The 25132-nt window shown below is 38.4% G+C and overlaps 1 protein-coding gene across 5 annotated transcripts in view; it reads left to right on the top strand.

Annotated features, from left to right (window-relative positions):
• Positions 1-25132, top strand: part of PDE8A (phosphodiesterase 8A) — a 148122-nt gene that overhangs the window by 116523 nt on the left and 6467 nt on the right. For all 5 annotated transcript variants that reach the window (XM_083850691.1, XM_083850688.1, XM_083850687.1 and 2 more), the window contains exons 6-19: positions 831-919; positions 1149-1227; positions 2798-2935; positions 8332-8420; positions 9661-9712; positions 9813-9855; positions 10854-10931; positions 12181-12251; positions 12899-13063; positions 15659-15707; positions 15959-16094; positions 18210-18408; positions 21219-21436; positions 22298-22430. In XM_083850691.1, the coding sequence (XP_083706817.1) occupies positions 831-919; positions 1149-1227; positions 2798-2935; positions 8332-8420; positions 9661-9712; positions 9813-9855; positions 10854-10931; positions 12181-12251; positions 12899-13063; positions 15659-15707; positions 15959-16094; positions 18210-18408; positions 21219-21436; positions 22298-22430 (1539 nt within the window). The remainder of the gene's footprint in view (positions 1-830; positions 920-1148; positions 1228-2797; positions 2936-8331; positions 8421-9660; positions 9713-9812; positions 9856-10853; positions 10932-12180; positions 12252-12898; positions 13064-15658; positions 15708-15958; positions 16095-18209; positions 18409-21218; positions 21437-22297; positions 22431-25132) is intronic.

Here is a 25132-nt window from a genome sequence, read left to right as displayed (position 1 = left end):
CATTTACTTATTTGTAGTAAAAACTTCCTAATACAGGAAGTGTTAAAGCCTGAAAACAACTGTACTTGTATGCACAAAGTCATTCCAGTGGGCACAGAAGTAATCCATCACAGGTTCTGAATTATTTATAGATCAGAGCCTTGGAGATTGGTCTAATGGAAAAGCACAAAGTTTTGTTTAGCAGCATTGATGTGGTGGCTTATCTTTGATAATCTCCACCCTCCCGTTCCCCAAATCAATGTCTATATCAGTTTATCATGAGCAAAGATTTAACACTCAGGCTTCTACGTGGTAAAAACAAGAAGTTTCAAAAAAGCATCAGAGAAAAGATACTTGGATCTTTGCTGTATGGGGCCCCAAATGAATAACTGTATCCAGTAACAGGTACATTTTTGGGGAAGTTTTGCTTTCCTATATGTATACAGTGTATTGGAATATTAGTAATTTGAAGCTCATAATAATCCTAAATTTTGTTGACCAGAGACACAATGTTATTTTTGATTGTTATTTTAAAAAAATAACATGAAAGTTTATAAATTCACTAAAAGTAGATTATCTTATCTTTTGATCCTGCTGACAATTACACAGAATAAACAGCTTGTCTGAACCTCATTGCTGTGCGGTTCTGTCACCTTTTCAAAATGCAGTAACCTGAAAAATTTTACTAGTTACGGAAAGTAATCTTACCAAGTTGCTTACATTACAACATGTTCATTTTTTGGCATATCTCTACACCTTTTTAATCTTCTATCAAGCAAAAGAAAACAGAGCCTCATACCTTTGAGTACAGAAATGTGACTAATGAAATATTTCTAACATTTTATTTGCAGAGATATGTAGAAAATTCCAATATAATGGCCTGTTACAATGAGTTAATTCAGCTGGAATTTGGAGAGGTGCGGGCACAATTCAAACTAAGGTAATTTTACCAAAAACATCATCAACAAAAATTTCCAGTTCAGCCATATCCTTACAAGAGCATTCATTTTACTGAACTGTAGATAATTATAGAATGTCAGTTAGCTAAAGAAAATATGTTAATCCTTAAAGTACAACTTTATTTAGTATGGAATTATAATAGTTTATTAGCATATGCAGTAAGAATTATGAGGATTAAAGCTAATCAGATGTCATTTTTTTGTCTCTAGGGCTTGTAATTCATTATTCACAGCATTAGAGAAAAGTCAAGAAGCCATTGAGATCACAAGTGAAGACCATGTAATACAGGTTTGTTCCAGTTATTTTTATAAGTACAGAAAATTGCTCTGCGGGCTGACGGTATTTTATTTCATTCACGTTTATATTTACTCTTTTTTATGGTGCAAGAATCCAACCTAACTTAATGGTTCTAATCAGGTTGGAGTGAATTTAGCTGTAGAGTAGAATTTTCTCCATTTAATATATCTAGCATAAATCAGGTAAATTTTAAGGGACAGTTGTTTCTGAAAAAAAAAGAATTTACTTTTTTTTTAATGTTTTTTTTATATATATCATAAATGAATGCAGGTGCTAACTTGATTACATTCTTTCCCCCAACATATTGTATGTTAATCTGATGCTTTTGAAAAGCAGACCAAATCGTTTAACTATCTAAATAAAGGTAGAAAAGAAGTTTTATCTGTTTATTTTCATAAAACTGATGCTGTTTGTTGAATCAGAATTCTTGGACCAACTGTTTTTGAATTTAATTGTTGCTTAAAAATGGAAAAGAGTTTGTGCTTAGGTCTGCAGTCCTGAGAAACATCATCTTTATAAGGGAGTTAGTTCCACTATGAAGGCTGTGAGGAGTGGTTTTATTATTAGTAAAGAGCTTGAGTCCAAGCCTCTGGGAGTTACAGCGTGCATATAAATTGTACCCTCTTGACCCAAATCTTGACAATGGCAATTTCACTGAAGGATGTGTTTTCTACATCCCTTTTACAAAAAGAACAGAACATATCCTTAAGTTGTTTGGAAATACACTTTTTCAGACCAGATTTTGTCACTCTGCAGACAGAATATAAAAGAACTGACATGTGCAAGAGTCCTGGAGCTCCAGCAGGCAGGCCTTTCTTCCATAATAGGCTAGAGGAGAAATGCTAGGAGCAGAGAGCATCCAGTGGCACCCTTTCCATATCTGTCACATCAAAACATTGAACGTTATGAGGTGTTCAGATCCCATTATTACGGGTCCTGTGTCTACAACTCAGCTAGTGAGAGTCATGAAGGTGTGGGCTATACAGATACCAGTTTTTAGTTTCATTGAGCAAAGGCCAGAAAACTACAGTGAAATGCAGCATTCATCTGAGAGAGAAAGTTGCTTTCTCAGACTGCACTTCTTCCAGTCAGTTTGGCTGAGCTTTGCCTGGACAGGGGAGTGATGGTGGTTGGCTCTTGCACACAAGAAGGCAAAGAATTCGTCAATGGATAAGTTTAATGTGTCTATGGTATCCCACCATCTAATTTGTGAATTTTAGGAACGCTGAGGTAGGTTTGAGTTTTTTAGGTTTGAGAACTGAAAAAGCTAATTTTTCAGGGTTTTATGTTGTCTGTCAAAACGATAGGTGTGCAATACTCAGCTGGTTCCATATTTTCCCTCTCTTTGCTCACATGCACACACTCTGCATGACTGTTCTAGCATGGACATTCATGTTTTTCTCCACAAAGAAAAAACATTTAGATATCTCTTTCAGGAACAATGCGTACAGAGATTTATTTCAGGTTAGGAAAGAGACATCTAAGTTTAGCAAATAGACAAAAAGGGATTCTATTGTGTTTTAAGTATTCTGTTGAATGTTGGTTTGTTTTTATTTCACAGTACGTCAATCCTGCATTTGAAACAGTGATGGGCTATCAAATAGGTGAATTAATAGGAAAGGAATTAACAGAAGTGCCTATAAATGAAAAAAAAGCTGATTTCCTAGATACTATTAATTCCTGCATAAAGATAGGAAAGGTGAGTAATGACATTGTGTTGCTTCTCACTTGCTATTTGTAAAAGTTACTGTTGTCCAGGGATGACACATGACATAACCTGCGTCTTTATAGCCCAATATAGCATTTGCAGCTTGATTACTCAAGCAAGACAAGGAAGTGAAAAATGCTCATTTTTAAGGGCTTCTTCTTTAGTTGTTTGGACGAGCTACATGTTTTATGAAAACTATTGGCTTGCTGTGTTTGTTCATAATATATGCTGTATATAGCAAAAGGTGTAGGCATACCAAAGAAAATTGGTCTAAAAGCACATGTTATCCAGAAAGATGCAAATGAGAAAAGAACCACATGGAAGTATTTTAACGTGAAATGTGGAAGCTGATCTGCAACTTCAGAATGTGAAAGTATCAGAAAAGACATTTTCAATATCACTTGATAATGATAGGTGGTGTCAGCTGCCAATACTTTTTATCCTCTTATGACATGGGAGCTGTCTAATGGATTTCCATTAGAAATGTTTGTTGCACCAAGAAAGTACATGAGAAAGTGCAGCTGGCTTCAAGTGAGGTCACTAGAGAGAGGCATCGCTGTTTGCCTGGTAGCTCCACAATGTTCCCTTGGGACTGTTGTGGCTGCAGTGTGAGGACCATCTAGGAGCTTTCACTTGTTTTGACAATGAGCTCTAAGTGCTTCTGGTGTCATTGAACGTGTCGCCTTGTATAGAGACCATGGAGGTAATAGAAAGATTGGGGAATTGGTGTGTTTGTAGATGCATCATGGTCCACGCTCAGACCTGAGTCAGGATAACTAATTGGGTCGTGCTCACTGGGTGCTGGGAAGCACCATAGTATTGACAAAGTGCAGGGAGATGCTAAAATGAATCATGGCACTCGTGTATCCAGGCAGTGATGCAAAAGCACCAATGCAAAGTTGTGATGAGTCATACTGTGTACTTAACGCAAGCATTCATTACCAAAACCTGCGCTCTGGATGCAGATTGTATGTGCATTTCAACAAGAATGTGTAACTCATTTCTGTGTGTATTGGTCTTTTGGAAGAGATCCAAGCAATAGACAGTAGCTTGGATTTCGGTGCTTTGTACCTTTGTTGCCTGACCAAAATTATTTCAGTAAATGCTTGTAATACAAAACTGATGTTATGAGGGAGTATATATTATTAAGTTATAATTCAAACACATTAGATATGTCAGGCTCTAAAACCACAACATCAATTCTCAAGATATGAAGTGATCAAATTCTTAATATTTTAGTGTGCTGATAAAAATGTCTTTAATAATAGAAACATATTTCATTCTATGAATGATAGAAATCTAACCCTGATCTATCTCTTTCCTTGCAACATATTTCACTCTTGGCTCTAGGACTTCCAACTGTGATGGCTAATGAAATACTACTTATTAAAACCTGTCTGTCTGGAACAGCTTAAACTGTTTTAACTGGATATGTTCTGTTTGCACGTTTTCGTATTTCCCTTTGGAATGTTTTGTAGTATGCAATTTATGTAGCCTCACATCTACATATTAATAGAAAAATGTATTACAAATGAAATTATTACAGGAAGTACTTGCAAGTAGAGCTTGACTGGGTGGAACAACTTTTGAAATACTGCAGTCCTTTGAAGGTGCTTTAGTTTGAAATGATTTGTGACAAGGTGTTACAGCATTTTCAGCAATGCCTAACTTTTGTCTGGATCACTCTGATTTAGTCTGTTCGTTGTTTTCAGGCTTGTGATTACTTTATATCCTAAATTTAAGTCTGCTTCTGATTACAGTCAACTATATATTGGTTACCATAGGTTACAGCATACTAAAAAAGCCAGCTGTGTTCTGTGATATTCTCCTCTCAATGTTTTTTTTTGTTTGTTTTTGAATAAACATGGTACTGTAACAAAAATAATAGAAAGTAAGATGTGCTGATCTTTAGAAAAACTAAGCTGTAGAAAATCTACATCTAGTCTTTACATGGAATTTGGGAAGATGAACTCTTGCAGCATTTCCCTTCTTGTGCTGACAAACATCATGCTGTGAGCAAGTTCAGTGTATCCAGACAAGAGCTGAGAGACATTATACACAAAAAATTGCTAATTGCACGATGCATAGGGATTTGTGGGTCAGGATGTTGTTTCCCTTAGCAAAAAAAAAAAAAAAAGTGGAAGTTCATTTTTTGTTACTATAACTGGCTATAATTTGCAAGAAGCCGATGTTATTGAAAGGCGTTTTCACGTATCCATACTTGAGTTAAAAAACAAGTTGTGCTTTTTCATCCTTTTATGATTCAAGTGACATCCATTAAGATGAAATGTGCAGGGCTGTTTCTGACTAGAGTTCTCGCTTCCTCTGATCTCTGCAGTTTGACACAAAGATCTTTAACTCAGTTTCACTTTTTCTAAAGTGAGGTAGATAGCTACCGATAAATCAGACAAGGCATGCAATTCCTCTCACTCCTTGGGAATGGTGTGCAAGATAGCTGTCTTTACAGGGGGAGTGGGGGAGTCATCAAGCTCTGCAAAAAAGGTCTGTGGCAATTCTTTCCTAACTCAGAGTTACGCTCTGTGCAATTGTTTTTATGACACCTTGTGTTTAATTTAGTTTGTTCTGTTTTCGACAAGGAGCCTGCTGAACGTTTTTGTCTAGTGTCCCCCAAACTGAAAGGGAAAGCTGAATTAGGGAATTACTTGTCATGCGTGAACGAATGATGTTGGTGGATAGATGCGTACCAGGGCCTTCTGAATGAAGTCTTAAATCACAGCATTGATTTTTAGAATACTGTATAAGGGGTGAAAGTGTTGTTTTCTTACTATGTATGGTTTTTACTTTGCATCTGAGCCTAGCCTGACAGGCTGTGCAGAAATGACTGATGACTGTATTTGTGTGGCAGTACCGTAACCATAAAATGACTTGACTGACAGCACATCTTGTGAAGCAGCTCCTCTCTGTTGGATTGCTGACAGAGGCTCTGTGAGAGCATATGGTGTTCTTAAAATATGTTTAAGTAACATCCCTGTGAGAACTTTACATACCAGCAGGAGCTTGGCTTGGGCCTCCTATTTTTTGGAATTCTGCTGACCTTTTCCCTCTCACGTTCGCTGCCTCAGTTTCACAGGTTTTAGACATTCACAAGTTGAAAAATCTATCTGTTGACTATGAAGAGCACATTGGTGAATAACTCGAACCTGTTTTGAAAAGCATGCACTTTCAGTGCAAGAATTATCCAATCTGTCCCTTATGACTTCACCCCTTTGTGCATATTCTGGCTTTATTACCTGGGTTAGAGATCGATCATTCATCTCTGCCTCATCCTGGTTGTCAAGAAGCTATTGATATGCATGCTTGTAATTATGAGAGTGTGGAATTTTGTGATGTTTGCCTTATCTTCATTTGTATTCTTCATGCAGCTCACAGGAGAAGATATTATGTCTGCTTCCTAATTTGTTATTCACAGTGCTTCTCTCTGACAGCTCCTTGGAAAAGCCTTTCATATTTTCTTCTGCACAGCCTGTCATCATGCAGCTCTCTGCGGGCAGGAGTCTTTATTTGTTGGCTCAATTAGCATAGATGCAAAACTCTTCTCTCTGTACCTGGGCTCTGGCCCGCTTGACTGTGAGATCTGTCAGTCCAGTGTAAATAAATATGTATCGGGTGCCTCGTGAAGGTATTTTCACATACATTGGTAAGATCTGAACTAAAGCCTGTTGAGCTCAGCTGAGGGACAGCTACTGGCACGGGTAGTTTGCATTAAGTGAATATGCAATATGGGATTCATTAATTATTAATCATTTGGTATTTATTAGATGCCCAGATCAAAATCTGCAGCTTTAAATAAAACACAACACCAACAACTACTCAAGGGATGGAAATGCGTAGGCAAGACTGTAAGCCTTGTCAATGGCCAGGTTACAAGAGACTGGCACAGCTGGAAGGTTTCAGGTTGCTGTGTTGCTACCAGAAATGAGCAGAGGAGACCCGGGCTTTCCAAACTTGTTTTCCCTGAAATGTCCTAAATAGCCCTGTGAGGGGGCAATTCTTGCCTGGGCACCACACGTGAGGGGAGACCTGGGGATGTCTGTCAGTGCTGGGTTGCATATCTTTGCTGTGGCATTTGTAGCACAGTTTGAGAAGCAGCAGTGATGTCTTGAGGGCATTTGGAGGGAAATACAGGGGTAAGGAGGAGAAGGGTTTGTTGGAGCTGCCTTTAGCTCCACCTGTGTGTGGGCACGGGAGCTCTGCTGCTTCACAGCGCGGTGTGGGCTCCACTGCAGGCAGCTCGTTTGGGGCCGGGTGATGGACCGTGATGGTGCCTTCTGGCTTTATAATCTTTAAATAACAAAAGTGATTTTTTTAACAATATTTCGCTTAAAAGCATGCCTTGAACAAGGGAGAAGGGTCATTTTCTGAGCCTCATTTGAAAGAAAAGATGAGGATTTGGAAAAATTTACATTCTGCACTAGAAAGAAATGTCTCATTTCCAGAGGAAAAAAATGACTTCTTACAACAAAATGAGAAATTCCTTTCCGCCTTTTTTTTTTTCTTTTTCCATTTGAGTTTTATCAAAAAAAAAAAAAAGATACTGGCAGTGACAATCTGATACTGCAAAAATTGTCTACTTCAATGTTATCCTGAGAGCAAAGAGCTTTTAGAGGGAAGGTCAGCAGATGGAAGGCAGAATCCAGTAGCTATTCTAAGCTCTTTTTTGCTTAAAAAAAACAGGATAAATCTCTGACGTGGTTTGAGACTGAACAGACAGTGTGGAAAGTAAACGCATTAGGATACCAAAGCACTCTAAGTTACAGATACATCTCATGTTAACGAGTGATGTGACTTCTCTGCTAGACCATCAGTCTTCTTGGTGAAGGTGACCCCAACGTGCTCTGGGATTTCAGAAAATGCCACCTGTTACAATGCCAAAGATCAAAATCCAGTGCCCTTCCATGTGTTCATATGTTTGTTAGACTTGGAAGGATGACCACCCTATGTAAGAGTAACAAAGTATGCTCAGATTTTCTGCTACTGTTTAAAAAAAGAAGTTAAATTATGCTGTATGCAAGGACTGTTTGGAACTTAAATCACTTGATTTTGTAAATAAAATGCCAGGGTATCAAGAAGACATTTCTGAGGAATTCTGTAGTAACTTCAGATCGGAATGAGATAACCTCTGAACCAACATCATCTTCGTCAAATTGCTTCTTATTGTCACATGTTCCTCTGATGTACTCTTTGCCTTTACGGCAAAGGTTTTGTATTTTACAACAGTTTTCAGTGAAGAAAGGTATGAAGCTGTAGTTTCTCTTCCTGTTTTATCTCACTTCTCCAAGTTGCCAAATGAAGGAGAATATGTAGAAGAACGTATTTGGTTTGCTTATTACATCTTGAACTTCCTTTTGCTTGAATTCCTTTTTCAGGAATGGCAAGGAATGTACTATGCGAAAAAGAAAAATGGAGATAGCATACAGCAAAATGTGAAGATATTACCTGTTGTCGGACAGGGAGGGTAAGTATGAATGCTAAAGCCATGATTTAGGTGTGAATCAAGGTTCAGTTCAGAGTTCAGTTACTGTCAGCAGGCATTGGATTATCTATCCCAATATAAAGGAAACTTATGCAAAGAAGGGAGCGTCAGACCTCTGTATTTAATTCCTTGGGTTAAAATCACCTTTACGTGTTTTGTACAAGAAATGTGAAATTCTCCCAATTCTCCCTAGAAAGGAGCCAGAGATCCAGATGTGCTCACTTGTGACTCTTTCTGTGTGTTGTGTGGGGAGCACCAGAACCTACATCCTGTTCTACTGTTCACCTGTAGCATGTCCCTCACGTACTCATGGCCGTTGTCAGGTGTCTTTCTGTGATGAGGTTACTGTGTGCTTTGATCCTGGTCCAAATTCAAGCATGTCTTGGTCCCCAGGTAAAGCATTTTGGAGCATGCAGGTATATGTTAGTTGTTGGTACATTTGTGATGAGTACATCTTTATGATATTGGGAAAGAAAGTGGATCAAATCACATGCAGTAGCAGTATAAAAATCCCTTTAAGGCAACACAAACATTAATTAAAAGCACTGTGCATTATCTCCAGACTTGGCTGAGACACTTCTTTAGGAAGTTGTGTCAATGTGAAGGAGAGGCCAAATGCAGCTTCTTCATGCAGTTACTTCCTTTAAAAAAAAAAAAAAAAAAAAGTGTTTTAGGTTGATTTCATCCCTTGGAAGTAATTCATGTTCCCTAGTCTCCATCAATAGAGTGAGGACATTTCCAGCTTATTATGCCAAACTTGTAAAACTAATATATACTGTGTACATTGTTACTTAAGGAGAAATCTAAGCTCATTTGAAACTGGCTTAGAAAGTTCCCTGCTAATCAAAGATTTAGTTTTCAGATTGATTGCCCTGTCCCTAAATCCTATAGAAGGTTTCAGTTCTTGGACTGCACTGTTGCATATTTTTTCAGTTATATCATACCTGAAGCATCCTACAGTTGCCCAAAAGAAGCTGGGAGGGCAGGGAGAAAGAGGAAGGAACAATCTTTGCAAAGGATGTTTCCATTTTGTATTCCCTATCACCTGCAGCAGAACTGTGGGTTGGTTTTGGTTTTGTTCTTTTTTCCATTCCCTACCTAGCCTTCCTGCCAGAACAGGATTTGTCTTATATTAATTTGTTGCTATTACCCATTTTGTGTATCAGCACTGAATTAGAGCTGAGGTTTGGATGGGAATTAACACGCTGTTTTTTGCCTGCAGAAAGATTAGACACTATGTGTCAATTAGTAGACTGTGCAATGACAACAATAAGGTAAGTGAAAATGGTGATATGCTTGCTTTAGTTTGAGCCCTAAATACTACAAAATAATGGAAAAGTTCTGACTAACTGGATTTCTCATACTGATTTGTAGGCGGAGAAGACATGTGAACGTGTTCAGGCTGAATCTCAGACAGGTATGACACATCTCTTCTGTCATAATAAATGGAAAATGTACCTGGGGAAAGAAAGAAGCCAGTTGCCAGAATGTGACTGAAAACCACAGCTGCACAGGATAGTCCGAGTCTGAGCAGTAGTACTTAGCTAAGGACAGTCTGAACAGTACTATTTAGCTAGCAGTAAACTGGGAATCCATCTCAAAAGGCAGCAAAATAAATACAAGCTCTCTCTACCTGCCACATTTGTCTTAGAAATGCTTTAAAGCAACCCACCCTCAAAAATGCAATAAGAGAGCCCCAGGTTGGTGTTGTGGTATCGCTGGATTTGGTGTCATGTTTCAGTTGTAGGTAGTGGATCCCTGCGGCAAAATTAAAGACACCAAGGATGCTGTCTAGTCAGCATGTTGCTACAGCTGACCTATAGCTTGCGGCATGTCTGCTTGCATTGCTTTTAACTGTACTGTGGAGTATTTCCATGGGGAAGGAAATGAGTATCACCACCACTACTGTTCATCCTCATATCCACGTATCAACACTGCTGTTAAGATATCTTTGGCATCCATGCCACAGGTACTTCTTAAGTGTAGTCTTGGTAGGACAGGTTGTATCTGTATCTGTTGGAGTCTGTCAGGGATCTGGAATGCATTGCCTAGTTTACTAGTGTGTATTGTACTTTGGGACAACAATTCTTTGTGGCAGTTGTCACTTGAGTGAACTCGGGTGTGTTGCATAAGTTGTATTCACAAGTACACATACATTGTGTCAAGAGCGGAACTTTTCCCTCTGGTAGATCCATTCTGCAAAAACACTTTGCCATGTTTTGTCAGAATGCATGACTGGGACAATGACAGTGTAATTGGGCAAGAGTTTAAAAATGAGTTTTAATTGTCCCTCATCTGTTGGAGCATTCTGCTAAATGTCACTCAGCTGCTGTGAGGCCTTCTCTGAGTTTCGGTTCCTTTAACATACATCTTAGGCAGAGCTTATGTCATCGTACAATATAATTTTCTCAACAGATATTCAGACTTCCAGACACAAAGACAGGAGGAAAGGATCACTAGATGTCAGATCTACAACATCACGAGGGAGTGATGGTATGTTAAACAAGCAGATTTTTTTCATTTCAACATATATTCAATTTTTTATATGCATGCACGCATACACATATAAATACAGATAAGTATATATGTATATATATATATACTAAAAAAATAGCAAGTCATTGGTCTATGAACAACTTTATATTTGTGGAACAGCCCCATTTTCTTCTTTTGAACTTCTTTGAATCATTTTTTGAACCAATGAAGAATGGAAGGCTATCATCTATCATTGTGCATGGAAGACCTTAGGAGATTCAATAGAAGTACTTCCAAGTACAAATGGCAGACTCTAAACCTAACAAATGACTGCATTTCTTACCTCTTCTCTCGGTAAAAATATGATGTAAATTTTCTTAAATGTTTTGTTTTCTTGGCACTGTATTGTACTGTATTTCATCATAGCACCCCAACCTTGATAGATGAGTCACGTATTGAAAACTTTTCCTGATACTTGCATGGTTCTGCTAAAGCATGGATCGTTACAGTGTAGGGAGCATGCACTAGTGAAACATGGAAGGAGGTCTGTGGCAGTGAGAATACAATCATGCCCCAGTATGAAGAATAGCATTGATTCTTTTTCTAAAGAGGTGTTCAGTACGAAGTAGCAGAGATCTGTCTGTGTTTTATAGGTGCATAACATAATTATATAGAAAAATCCCTTTGGGGCCTTTCCTCTACAAAGACAGAATTGCTAACTGAAATAAAACTTTTTTTTTTTTTTTAATTTTCAATGAATGAGGGGCCAGAACTTCTGCTATTTTAATTTGGCATAGCTTTCTTCACTTCATAAGAGCTTCACTGATTTACCTCAGCATGGTGGCTGACTCATTATGACTTGTCATGTTGAACCAGGCAGGAAAAGTATTTGTATCTTATAATAACCTAAATGCAATTGTTACCTACATGAGCCTGCCAGTTTATGCACACACACATCTATATAGTCTTTTAACTCAGTATTTCCTTAAATATTTTAATCAGTTCAAATACAAAAACAAAGCCATGATTTTGCCAGGCTGTTACAGCTACTTATCTCTAATCTGGATAGCAATGGTTCAGCAGGCATCTTTTTGCACCTGTGTGTCTCCAGCATAACAAGCATGTGTATGCATTCTATAATAGATCACTTGTGAAGGGCACAGCAGGTTAAGCAGTTCAGAAAATGAATCTAGATTTCTTGGCTGAAACCTCCAGTCATGCCACGTCACTGGATTCAGGATACTAATTCTGCTTTTTTCCCGTGCAGGCAGCTCACAAAGGAGGCACTCTTCTATGGCCAGGATACATTCCATGACTATTGAAGCACCTATTACCAAGGTAATGTGCAACTGTTGCTGGCTATTGTCAGTTGTGCTGTACTGGAATACCATGGCCCAAGGCTCCAACAGAGCATCTAGACTGAGGAGCAAGGCAGTGTTGGCCTCCAGTGCAACTTCTTCCCCCCTTCTACCAGTCCACTGATGGAGCTCCAAAAAACAGATGCTTTGAACTGAGTTCTCCCAAGGCTGTGTAGCAGAGTGCCCTCCCTGTGGCCAGCCCACAGCATGATCCTTTTGAAGGATTCTTGCCTGTGTGGAGGAGGAGACTGGAGTTCCTCCTTCTTACTTACGCATTATAAACTGCCTTCTAAAACCATTCAGGGATTTGTCAAAAATCAGCTCTTCTATAAAGTGGCAGAGGCAAATGGAAGAAGGTTACGCTGAATCCATTCAGAGTCATTTTGGGGCTGTGCATTGAACAGGAAAGTATTAATAAGGCTGCTGTCTTTAAGGCTGTTATCTTGTTCCTAAAGGTAGTCGTAAATATCAGTGTTTTATTAACATCCCTTTCACTTTGATTCCCCACATGTGGATTGAAGTTTTAGATCTGATTTAATTGCTATGAGTTTTCCATAATAATTGATGAGAGTGTTTGTTCTTTCTTAAATTACTTTTAAATTCAAATCATGTTTGATGTTAAACTAGGTAATAAACATCATCAATGCTGCACAAGAAAGCAGTCCAATGCCAGTTGCAGAAGCTTTAGACCGAGTTTTGGAGATATTAAGAACCACTGAATTGTACTCTCCACAACTGGGAACAAAAGATGAGGATCCACATACAAGTGACCTCGTTGGAGGGTTGATGACAGTAAGTATATACTGCTACAAACAGCTATTGATTAATGTTCTGCTGCCCGATGTTCCTGGTTACTTGATCTTTATTATCTGGCAGATGCTTTGCCTAAAATCGCCAAATTTTCATTAAAAACTGCTCACTCCTTTTTTGTGTTTTCTTCCCACCCCCTTTATTAATGTAGCTCTAGAATGAAATTGGCCAGTCCCTTTGAAGCATTAGTTTCACTAGAAGTGCGAAGTAAAAACACTCTTTTTCCAATGTGTATCATTTTAGAAATGTATAGATGGGAGAGGAAGAAAGAAAGACAGATAGACATGTATATTTATTAATTAGGATTAGAATGGACTATATAAAAAGTGTATAAATAAGAAGTATGGGTTTTCAGAAGAATGGAAAATGCTTTTGAGTTGCTATTTCTTGGATTATATTTGAATTTGTAGAGACTCATAGAAAGATCAGTGCTTTGAGCTAAGAACATGAATGTTCACACGAAAACAAAATCATGCTCCACAGAACTCATAATTTAAATAAATAAGGCAAAAAAAGGACTGAAGAAGGCGGCATATATTATTATGTTATCTAAAAAGGAACAGGGACATTAGAAAAAGAAGCATTGTACCCAAAATTGAACAAAGGGCATGTAGCAAAGCAAAGAATTGAACTCAAACCTTCACAGTCTGGAGTGTGGCCCTCCTTTTGATAACTAGATGAACTTGGCTGAATGTTACCTGTGCCTCCAGGATATGTGTTCCCATTAGTCTGTAGATTGCATATAAAAGTCTACCTCAGGAAAAAAAGAAGACAGCGTGTTGGATGCAAAAGGCTCACAAAATGCGAGCTTTTCAGAGATGTCTCTGGGCTATTACAATTTCATGCTCAAGACAACTTTCCAGTATCCATTAAAGTCTTGAAAGCGTTTAAATATATTTTTGCCTTGTACAATAACACAGCAAATGTCTAATGAGGAGAAATATATGAGAGACTTCAAGAATTCCAGAAGATCAGAATGGTTCACACAGGGTTGAATTTACTAGCACAGGAGACAAAATATATTGTTACATTAACCATAAAAATATTGTTGGAATGGCAATGCATTAGAGTCTCAAAGTGAATCTTTTCTCCTGTTGACGATGCAGTCCATAAACTTAGCTGGCTACTCCTTTTTGTAGATTGTTTGTTCTTTGCATACGTTTGTATTCTGCTTGTAATTCAGTCCATGGTCCCAGAACATGCAGGTAACAAAATTACAAAATACAAAATCCTTACTGAATATAAAACAAAGGATATTTTATGGAGCAATAGAAAAGCTGAGAAAACCCATTTCAGGGTATACGGTGTATGCTGAGTTTTAAAATGATCTGGGAGAAATATTTTTTTCCAGCAAAGGGAACCAGAATCTTATTATTCCATTTCATGTTCAGAAGCTATATCTGAGTTGTAGGGAACAAGCAGTAGGTTATTGGATTTGAACTCTTACACAGAATTCATGATGGGAAGGGCATTTGAAGTTCAAAGATGGATTTTCCAGATACAATTACACCTGCTATTTCAACTCCTAGAAAAATAATCTTTGATTCTAAAGGATGCACAGCATCTGGCGTACCAAATCCTTGTTTCACAGTGGTGCTATTGAAGAGTCGCTGAGCCAATTAGAGTGGTAGTACTCCCTTTCCTTTATATCACAGAACTTCAGACTAATTTGCTTCCAAATTTGAAAAATAAAAATGAGTTGTAACCGTTCCTGTATGTGCAGGCATTGCATGTTCAGATAAGCATCCACATTTACCTCAGCTATGCTTTGGGTACATACCATAGGGAGTTGCATTCAGAAAGACTGATTTTTTTTTTATAACTTTTTTTTTTACATCATGAGCTAAACATTGATGTGTGGTAACTTAACAGTATACATCAAAAGAGGAGGCGGAATTTGAGCCACAGCATTTAGAATTATGAGCAGAAAGGTAAATATTAAATGGATCATTCAGTTAGTTTTAATCCTTTGGCTGAGTTTTCACATTAGGCATCATGCCAGAATTACACCTAGGAGGCATTGAGCTGGAGAATACACAAGCACACGTTCTTTGATAGAAGGGAAGCCCAGAGTAATTTGTTGCTCTGTAATCCCAGCAACAAATCACAAGATTCTTATGCTGCTGAGGTGACCTGATCTGTCAATACCAGGGGGAGGAGAGCAGAAGCATGTCTCCATCTGTGCCCTCCCACCACCCACCTTTGCTTGTTGAAGGGAAGTATACAGACATACGGTGTCTGGTTTGTGGCATACACCCAGACCTGGTGTCTGTGTTGTCCAAACAAGGGTGGATGTGAAGCTGTAATTCCAGACTTCTGTCTGCACCTGAGATACTCAAGTTTGCACCTATCAAAGTTCATATTGTATCCTACCTCTTGCAGTTTCTCATCCATTATGAGCTGTATGTAAAACAGGCAAATCTTAACAGTGCACACAGATATAGCAGAGGCAGTTTTGATGACTATGATATGTTGTAATCAGGGTTCTCTAGTGTCATTGTGCTACTATTTGTTGTCATCATCGTATATACCTCTTTTACAATACCCTGCATTTAATTCTCAACTTTCATTGAACAGGATGGTTTGCGAAGATTATCAGGGAATGAATACATACTGTCAGCAAAACGTAAGTCTTAATTTGGCACTTAATTAGATGTTAGCATATTAAAAAAGTTAAGAAATATGCAAAGTGATCAGTTGTTCTTTTTATGAGCATTGTTTTTACTTTATTTATATTTATAAACATTTTTCTGCACATTACTGAGCTTTACAGAAATGAGACCTGCTAGGCATTTGTACAGAAAAGAAAGCATGTACAATGAATAGTAGTGTATCTTGAGGTTATTAATAGTGATCTGCAAATATATTCTTCAACAGAAACTCATCAGGTCGCTGGCAGTTTGATCTCTCCAATCTCCCTCAATGACATACCCCCACGGATAACACAGGCAATGGAAAATGAAGAACACTGGGATTTTGATATTTTTGAACTTGAGGCTGCCACCCATAAAAGGTCAGTAGACTCAAGGGCTCATAAATTCAAGTTGCTGAAAATTGACTTAAATGTCATCCTGTAATCAGCTCTTCAATTTCTCTACCTTTGCTTTTCAAATGGAATTACTTATATTTTCAAATTCAAATGTTTGAAATTTTCTCATTGTATATGAACTGATTAAATATTTTTGCTTCATCATATGTTCTTTCCTGTAGATTCCCAGTCGATATAAGTGAAAATTATGTATCTTTGATATGGTATAATAACAAAGCAACATCATTTTACAAGCCTTCCTTTTCTGTTTTCGAAAATAGAAAAGTTCTGTCAATCAAATTGTTATCTTGTGGGGATTCAAATTCAAATTATGTGCAACTACACACAGAGACAACACACTGGTCCTAATTTGATCAGTTGTTACAGACCATGATTTATGTTCTCTTTATGTAAGCGGGTATTTTTTTGTTCCTGGACAGTTCAAATACAGCTTTTCAGCAGAATTCTCATTTCTGGGATCAAAGGAATTTCTTTATTCTAAAAACTTAGTAGGCTACATATTATGTATAAGATTAACTGAAGAATATTTACTGATAAAAAGTAAAGCATACCAATTTCCATCACAGACATTTCCAAAAGTTTTGATAGTCTGTACTTCATTAGCAAGTGCTCCCACTATGATTGTAAATCAATCTTTTAGTTTAAATCCTTGGTTTTATTTCCTGATGCCTACCAAAAATTCTCCTTAGGGTCTAGTTTCATGTATAATGGTTTGTCTTAGCTTAAATCTTCTGTGAGATTGTAATTTGGAGGCTAGATTCTGCAATGAATTGACTATCTTAAGCCCCCATCAAAATCCCAGATCCATGAGAGCTTTGAAAAACAATGTCTAAACAAGATACGAAGGTATTTAATTAACACATACACACTTCAATTTTAGGCAATGTTTTTTGAGCCGAAAAGATGGAAAACATTCAGAATTTTTTTCTTCCTTAAAGTGATACAACTTTAAATTTCTTTGTAAATAAAGAAATTTGCACCATTATTTTAGGTTCTTTTTTTTCCACATTTTTATTTCTGATAAAGTATTATAGATACAGTGATTGAAAAATAAAATTAACGTAGTCAGTGTGATTTACAAATTTTAATATGCACATTGCAGTAACTTAAAGAATTAAATATCCCAGGTAATATGTATGAGATGACCAGACAGGTTTATCTTTTCTTAGTGGTTTGAAGAGGCCACAGGAGGACAAAGGAGGTGTTTTGTTGCCTAAAGATATTATAATTAGGATTGCTTCCTGCTGCTATTAAATAAAGGCAATTCATTTATTAAGGGAATTAAGGTGATCTTCAATGAATCACAACCATGAATATGTTATTAGTACTGTCTTCAAGCCTAAGCAGACATATGGTAGTAAGCCAAGATAATTCATTAAATCTAAGCTTACTACACTAGACATTGCGGTTCCCTGACACAGAAACCTGGAGAGATCTTTGGCAGTGGTACATGTGGTATTAATGATCTAGCAGTCAGGGAGATCTCACTTTAGCGAAATCCCAGCCAGCACCTGTTTTCATTTACTTCCAGAATGCTTCCATATCTCATCCTCTGTTGCATACAAAGTCAACGAGCAATGGAAACCTTCAAGTGGAGGGTGTGAAAGAAATGGAGCAGCTCTGCAGAACACAAATAACACTGTTTGCAGCAATGTATAGTATAGATATACTTAACCTAACAGTAAACAAGCTAGTTTAGGAAACTGGCAGTAGTAAGATTACCTCCCTCCTCTAATGTTCTGTGTTTAGTACATAATAATTTATCTCATTTTAGCTGCAGTCTACATTTATCCAGCATAGTTTCCCCAAGCCCCAAAGTGCTGCTACATGGAGTACAGCATAAATACAGAGCCTGCTTAATATTCCTGATAGTGTGAGGAACTGGCATATTCTGAGAGTCAGCATGTGATAGGAAGGTTTCTACAGATCTGGATTGCAATTCTGAAACAAGCAAGTCTGTATACTGACCTGACATGTCATTGGTTAAAAAAAAAAAAGTATAGATTCATACTATTCACACTATGTAATGTGCTTTCAACCTCATTTGTTTTAAAACTTTGCGTTTGTTTTTCTCCACAGGCCCTTGGTTTATCTGGGTCTCAAAATATTTGCTCGCTTTGGAATCTGTGAATTCCTAAACTGTTCAGAATCAACTCTGAGGTCATGGTTACAAGTTATTGAAGCTAACTACCATTCCTCCAACTCCTATCATAATTCTACTCATTCAGCAGATGTGCTACATGCCACTGCTTATTTCTTGTCTAAAGAAAGAGTAAAGGTGAGTCCACATTTCTAAGAAACAGTGTAGGTGGGAAGTACAGGTGGGATTAAAGCAAGACCTCTCAGAAAAGATGCCAAGACCCATATGTCTACTTAGTGCTAACCCATGTGGCAGCTCTGAGGTCAAAGAACTGGGTTGCTTTACACAAGTTCTAGGATCTGTTGTGTAGTATATGTGGAAGAATAGATACTAATATTACAGGAATTGAGCTATTCTTGATCAGAATAAGGGAACCTCCTTTTAAAACAAAAATTCCTGGTATAGTTAATTTTTCTCATATAGATGAGCTAATGACACTATTTTTGTGATGGTCTCCACACATACAGATTTAATCAATCATCATTTCGTATGCCTTTTGATGGTCATTTTGCAAAAGACTCCCAGGACAATATAGGCCGTAAAATATTTTTGGTGCTTCCAAAGCTGTATTACCCACTGGACGAGATGCCCTGAGGCTTAAAGAGACTGCGTTGGAGAAGATTGTTGAAACAGATTACTTGTTGAAGTTCCTTGTACCATAATGCCCAGTGGTGTATTAGGGCCTCTGACAAGCAGAATAAATCAGAGCAGCCTTTGTTCTCACACACCCAGAGGGCAGACTGGAGTGTGAGAAGGGGAATTAAAACAGTGCTTGCAAGTGTACGCAGTGGAGTGGCAGTACGTATTTCTGAGTTGCATTTTTAGATAGAAATTCCTACCCTGAATTGGCCTGCCTAAGGATAGTGCTAGTGACGGGCACTCGGCTGAGACATTTGTGATTGTAAACAAGCTTCTGACAGCTCATTAAAATTGTAGTAAGTCCCTTAACCTGGAGCTGCAGCTTATTAGTGTGCTCTCCAGAGGCTGACTCACAGATACCATATGCCAAGTGGGAATAGAACTTCACAGGATATTTGCAGTCCCTTATTTGCCAGAGGTTTAACTGGTCTTCCCAAGAACATCTATGAAAAGCAGACGAGATCTGGAATCATTTCAATGCCACAGAAGCATGACTGCCTCCTCCTTTTCAAAAATGTTATTTCCATTCCTCTGTAGGCATAGCAAAAGAAAAAAAAATGTTGCAACAGAAGGAGTAGAATCAAAGTTCAAGATTCTCTCTTTATCTTCTCAGATTTACAGCCCAGCTGCTTTTGTGTTGTCCAGAGTTCAACTTAAGTTAAATACAGAAGGCCAGATTCTGCCACTCAGAATCACACAGAGATTTTTTTTTTTTAGTAAATTGAACTCAGTTCTTGTCTGGGAAAACTTTCTGGCTCCCAAATTGAAGCAGTATTCTCAGAATCATTTCCACTTCTGTGCCACAGGAGTTAACATGACAAAGTTAGAATCCTTGACCTGGAGTCAGAGGTAAAGGTACTGTAAATCCCTTTGAAGTTTGTTATGTCACACTCAGGAAATAAGCATGAGATAATTGCTGTGGCCCTACAGGTCAAGTATTCTCCAGTTTCTTGCCACTTTCCATCTACACGAGTCTTTCTCAGCCAGACTGAGATCAGTGTGGCCTTCCCAGGAGAACTTGTTCTAAAATCCCTCTTTCCTAACTTTATACCTCAAAATTAGAATCCCATGAGCAGCTGCTGAAAGAAAGAAGGAAGAACCTAACACACAGGAGATAGTATTTCAGACAATGGTAACTATGAACCTAGGGTAGAAATACTTCTTTGCCTTTTCTTTTTCTCTACAAGAACCTTTTTGCAGTCCTCAGTGAATAATATCCTTTCTCCATCAAAGTCACTGCATTAATTTCACACAGTGAAATAAGGTATGCACAGTCTTTTCTACTGAGTGAAAAAGTATGAGTGAAAAGTCTGACCATTGTGAATGGTACAATCAAAGTCAGTAAAAAATTTGGACCTTAACTCAAGCTAATTGGACTGGAAATTATCTGTCCTGCATCTAGAGTCAGCTGGGAACAATTCTGCTCATGTCTCTTTCGTTTTATTAAATTTTTTTAACATAAGTGCTTTGTATTTATGGTCCTTCACAAAAAGTGCAGCGTAAACACAGCATAAAGGATAGTTTCAAAAAGCATACAGTAAAGTTTTCTGAGATCCTTGGTGTTTTTTCTCTTCTATGCTATTAGTACAGTATTAAAACTTACAGTATAAAACCTTAAAAATCAAATAGTTTTGTGTTTTCTGACAGGGTAATTGTAACTAGACATAAAGCAATAACCAGTGCAAGTAGACAGAAAACATGGAGTGCAGCATGGTAAAAGAATCTGAATCTGATACAGCGAGCATAGAACAATGTCACGTAATTTTTCCATGGATATAAACCATCAGGAATTCTTCACAGAACTCATATTAGCTGTAGCCTCAGGACGCTATTATAGAACTGGATGTATGTGAACTATTCTTTACAAATCACAAACCTAGCCAACACATACGTGGAATATGATTAGGACACATTCAGTTTCCAAAAGAAATGAAGGAGTCTGTTGGAAATAGAATTATATTTAGCAGTGTTAGGTTTTTTTCCAAGGGTATTTCCCTAACTTGAGTGAAGGTGGTTTATGTGTTGTTAGAAAACACAAACTAATTTATTACTTCACATTTATTTAATTTGATGTGCTTTGTGAAAGGTGTGGCTAAGGCAAAATTCAAGAGGAACAAAATGACTTAAAAAGTCATGCAGTGTTCAGTGAAGCTTATAATGAATTTTCCATTGCTCTGTCTAGAACATCTGACCCTTACTGATCTGCAGAGTTCTGGCTTTTCTCCCTTAGCAACTTGGCTTAACCTTTATGGACAGAGTAGGGTTTCTAATGAGTCTGCCAGGAAAACTAAGCATCTTTCTATTTTCAGCAAACCTTGGATCCGATTGATGAGGTTGCCGCACTTATTGCTGCCACAGTCCATGACGTGGATCACCCAGGAAGAACAAATTCTTTCCTGTGCAATGCTGGCAGTGAGCTAGCAATTCTCTACAATGACACCGCAGTGCTGGAGAGCCATCATGCTGCCCTGGCTTTCCAGCTCACCACCCGGGATGACAAATGCAATATATTTAAAAACATGGAGAGGTAAGCTTAAACACAGGGTCCTTGTCTGCCCACTAACATCTCTTGGTTTCTTCTGTGTAGTACAAGATAATGCAAACAAGCATCCTAGAGGAGAGCATGCCTTGTGGATAACTGTATGTAGCCTTTGTGAAAGTTTGCTTCTAAAACAGCAGAGTACTTCTGCCTGTCCTGCACAGGCTTAGGAGTCATTCCATGGTTTCAGTTTCTCCTGTGAATGAAAAGACAGACCTTGTCTAAGGAGCTTACAGTGTAAATCCTGATGTTAGCAAAGTCCCATTTTGTATTCTTGGACACTGAAGATAAACTATGGCTGAGTGGATGTATGTTTGCTGGGTAGAACAAAGATGGAAAGAGTCAGGAAGAATCACTAAAACATTAAATGTCTTGTTGCAATGGGAAGGATAGTGAAGGACCTGCTCTTCTCCTTCCAGCACAGAACAGGAAAGACATTTAGGGTGAGGATGACCACTGCCTTGGCTGATTCAAGATACAGCTGAAAAGTATTGCTGAAAACTTGGCAGGAGCTTGAGCTGTGGTTGAGTGTCTGTGCTAAAAGCCTTGGGAACGCACCGGTGTGATGTGTCCTGGCAGCCCTCCTGAGTAGCTGGTGCCGTTGCTTTTGCACAGCTCCTACGCTCTTTCTCCCAGAGATCCAGTCATGCCTCTAGCATATATGTCTCTGCACACCAAAGGGTACTTCATTCAGCATAGATGCAACTACCCAAGCCTTTCTTACTATTCTTTCTTCCCCTCGCACCTCTCAGCAGCACAAATGGTCTTTAGCATTTTTGTTAGACTTGTTTTAGCAAGCAGCCCTTTGTGAACCAGCCAACATTCTTAATTGTTTCCTTCTTTAAACAGGAATGAGTATCGAACCCTTCGCCAAGCCATTATTGACATGGTCTTAGCAACAGAAATGACAAAGCACTTTGAGCATGTCAACAAGTTTGTCAACAGCATTAATAAACCCTTGGCAGCGCTAGAAGAAAATGGGGTAAGCAACACTGCAAATCTTCCTTAAAATGAATAAGCAGGGACTGGGAACCCTTGGCAGTAGGAAATCTCCATCTGGTATTCTGAGAAAGTTCATGAGAAACATGGAGAAAGAGAGGTTAGAAATGTGTCTTTCACCTCTGGGTTTCAATGCCTATCTACTTAATGTCATCATCGCCCATTTTGAGGATGAGTGGGACTCACTCGGTTCCTATTAATATTGCAGCACTATGACGTTTTATGAGAACCAGCCATGTACTAGGGACCAGAAGCCTGTATATGTTCCTGTTAAAAATGTCATTTTGATGAACCCAGTCACTCCCATGGGGAGAGTGCTAGCAGCAAGACCTCGCATTCTTTTCGGCCATTTCTGCAAAGGGGCCAAGATTTGTCTGAGAACAGAAGCTCAATTACTCCCTCACTCACAACGGGAACCACTGGTGGTGCAGCATACGGGCAGGTATACTGACTGCCATATGGCACAGTCTGTGGAAATGAGGGCCCTCAGCTTTCAGTGCTGCCTGGCAGTATTCATGGGTTTTCTGCCTACTTTCTTTTTTAATCTTTAAAATAGATCATGGTGGCATTATGTATCATATAGACATAATCAATAACCATCTGGAACCCCATGGACACAATGAAATTGCCTGTTAGGAACTCATTCTAAAAAACCACACCAGTTTCAATAACAGCTTCAACCAGCAGATTTTTTTGCCAGTAAGAGCAGCGTATAATTTTGTTGGAATGGTTTTTGCAAAGAGAAGATTTTCAGAAATGGTTATAATAAAGTTTGCAACAGTGGCAATGTCCTGCAGGAGCTGTAATGGTTTTCTGTGTTTTCTTACAATGTTTTTTTAGAAAGCCACATTTATGACTGTTGTGTGCAGTGGGGGTGGGCAGTCTTTTTATTATCAGAAGGTGGGAGAGGGACAGATCTTGCTCCTTACCCATCAGAAGCAGACTTCAGCTTAATTGTAGGAAAGTACCTTTGTCCACAAGAGTATATGCTAGAATTAGCTTTGTTCTTGGCACCCAGAGATGCTAATGAGAACTACATGAATGTGGAGACAAAGTCCCAGTAGGATACTGGTTTTACTGACTAAACTAGGAGAAAGGCTGTTAATTCTGTGGCTGTGAAGTATTTTTCCCAGAGAGCTCTATGTTGCAGAAGGTTTTAAAGTCACAGACAAATATTGTTGACTTCTGTGGGTGCTGTGTTGGACCTTGTGTAGTTGTTCACCACCTAGGACATGCCTACACTTTAAGTGCCTGCTCACTGCTACCAGCACCTAGAGAAGACCAGAACTAGTTTGTGCATGTTTGTCCTTAGATTCATCATTTAATAGCTAAGCCTTTCTTATCACAGTTGGTCTCCTACCTTTTACAAATAAAGAAAAAATAGTGAAAAAACATGCTTAAATTGTAAAGTTGTCAGAGGTTACCAAATGGAAGGACTACCATCTCTTCAAAGTAGCGGCTCCATTTATATGCCCATTACAGTGCATTCAGGCCTGAATTCTATCTTCAGATTCTGTTTTCACTGACTCTTCTTTGACTTCTTTGAGTCTCTTCACTGCCCACTGTCTTGTCATGCCGTTTTCAGTTCTCACCCACCATTTTGATCCTTGGCTTCTCACTAGCTCTGCCTCTCCCTCCTTTTCCCTGCACTAGTTCTCGCACTCATGAAATCTTTCCTGTTTCAGCCTTCCTCCCTTCTTCCAACGGTATTGGCTTGCTCGTCTGCTCTCTCTTTCACAGCTCCCAGGATTTTTATGCCATTCTACTTGTTCCCTTCTCCATTTTTGCATTCAAAGCAGGCAACAACCTCCTCTTCTCTGCTGCTGTTTTTCTGCAGGTTTTGTTTACTGCAAATAAGGGAGAGAGAGGCTCCCTGTTCTTAGTTATAAAACCTGGATTTGGACAGTGTCTGATCCGGCACAGCCAAGAACTACAGTTGCAGCAAGAGTCTTGTTCAGACCCAGGCTCCAGCAGTCCCTATTGAATATACACAAACCACTTTTTTTTTTTTTTCCAAAATTTGTAACATGTCCAGCAGCTTTTCAGAGACGGTGACTGGCTTAACCCAAAACCATTCCTCTAACTGAATTCCAGGTCCTCATTCATGAAGATGTGAGAAACAGCAGTAATTTTTAACATCAGCATGAAGACCTTATTTCCCCAATCTCATATTTAGAAGCCACCAAATCATTTTTAACTGCAATTTTCAAGAAAAAAAAATCTGCATGAGGTAGACACCTGGTGGGGAAACTTCAACCAAATAATTTCAGTTGGCAATTATGGACAGTATTAAACAAAATCTTTTGATGTGGAGTATCAGTCTGCAGGCTAGCCTACAACCATAGCTGTAGATGTAGATTTTTTGTTGTTGTTGTTGAACGATTGTAAGAAATAGCATGCTAATACATATATTTGGATGCTGGATAAACATTTTTTGTTTCAGGATTGTTTAATGGAAACATAAAGCCAGCAAAATGGATGGAAAATTGTAAGGGTAAATGTTTCGCTGCTCGGTTCCTTGATTGTAACAAACAAGAGAAAAAGAAGGGGGAGTAATTCTTTGTAGATTACAAGTAAGTGAGCTAGCCAGGAAAAGCTAGGGCACTTCTCTCTCTGCACACAAGTCTGCAGATGAAGGAGCTGTTTGGCAGCTCCTTTATTCATCCCAGTGCTACCATACTGCAG

The sequence above is a fragment of the Anser anser genome (assembly GCF_964211835.1).
Source record: "Anser anser genome assembly, chromosome: 10".
Taxonomy (NCBI): Eukaryota; Metazoa; Chordata; class Aves; order Anseriformes; family Anatidae; genus Anser; species Anser anser.
The sequence above is the reverse complement of the archived record's forward strand: the minus strand, read 5'-3'. Positions and strand labels throughout refer to the sequence as shown.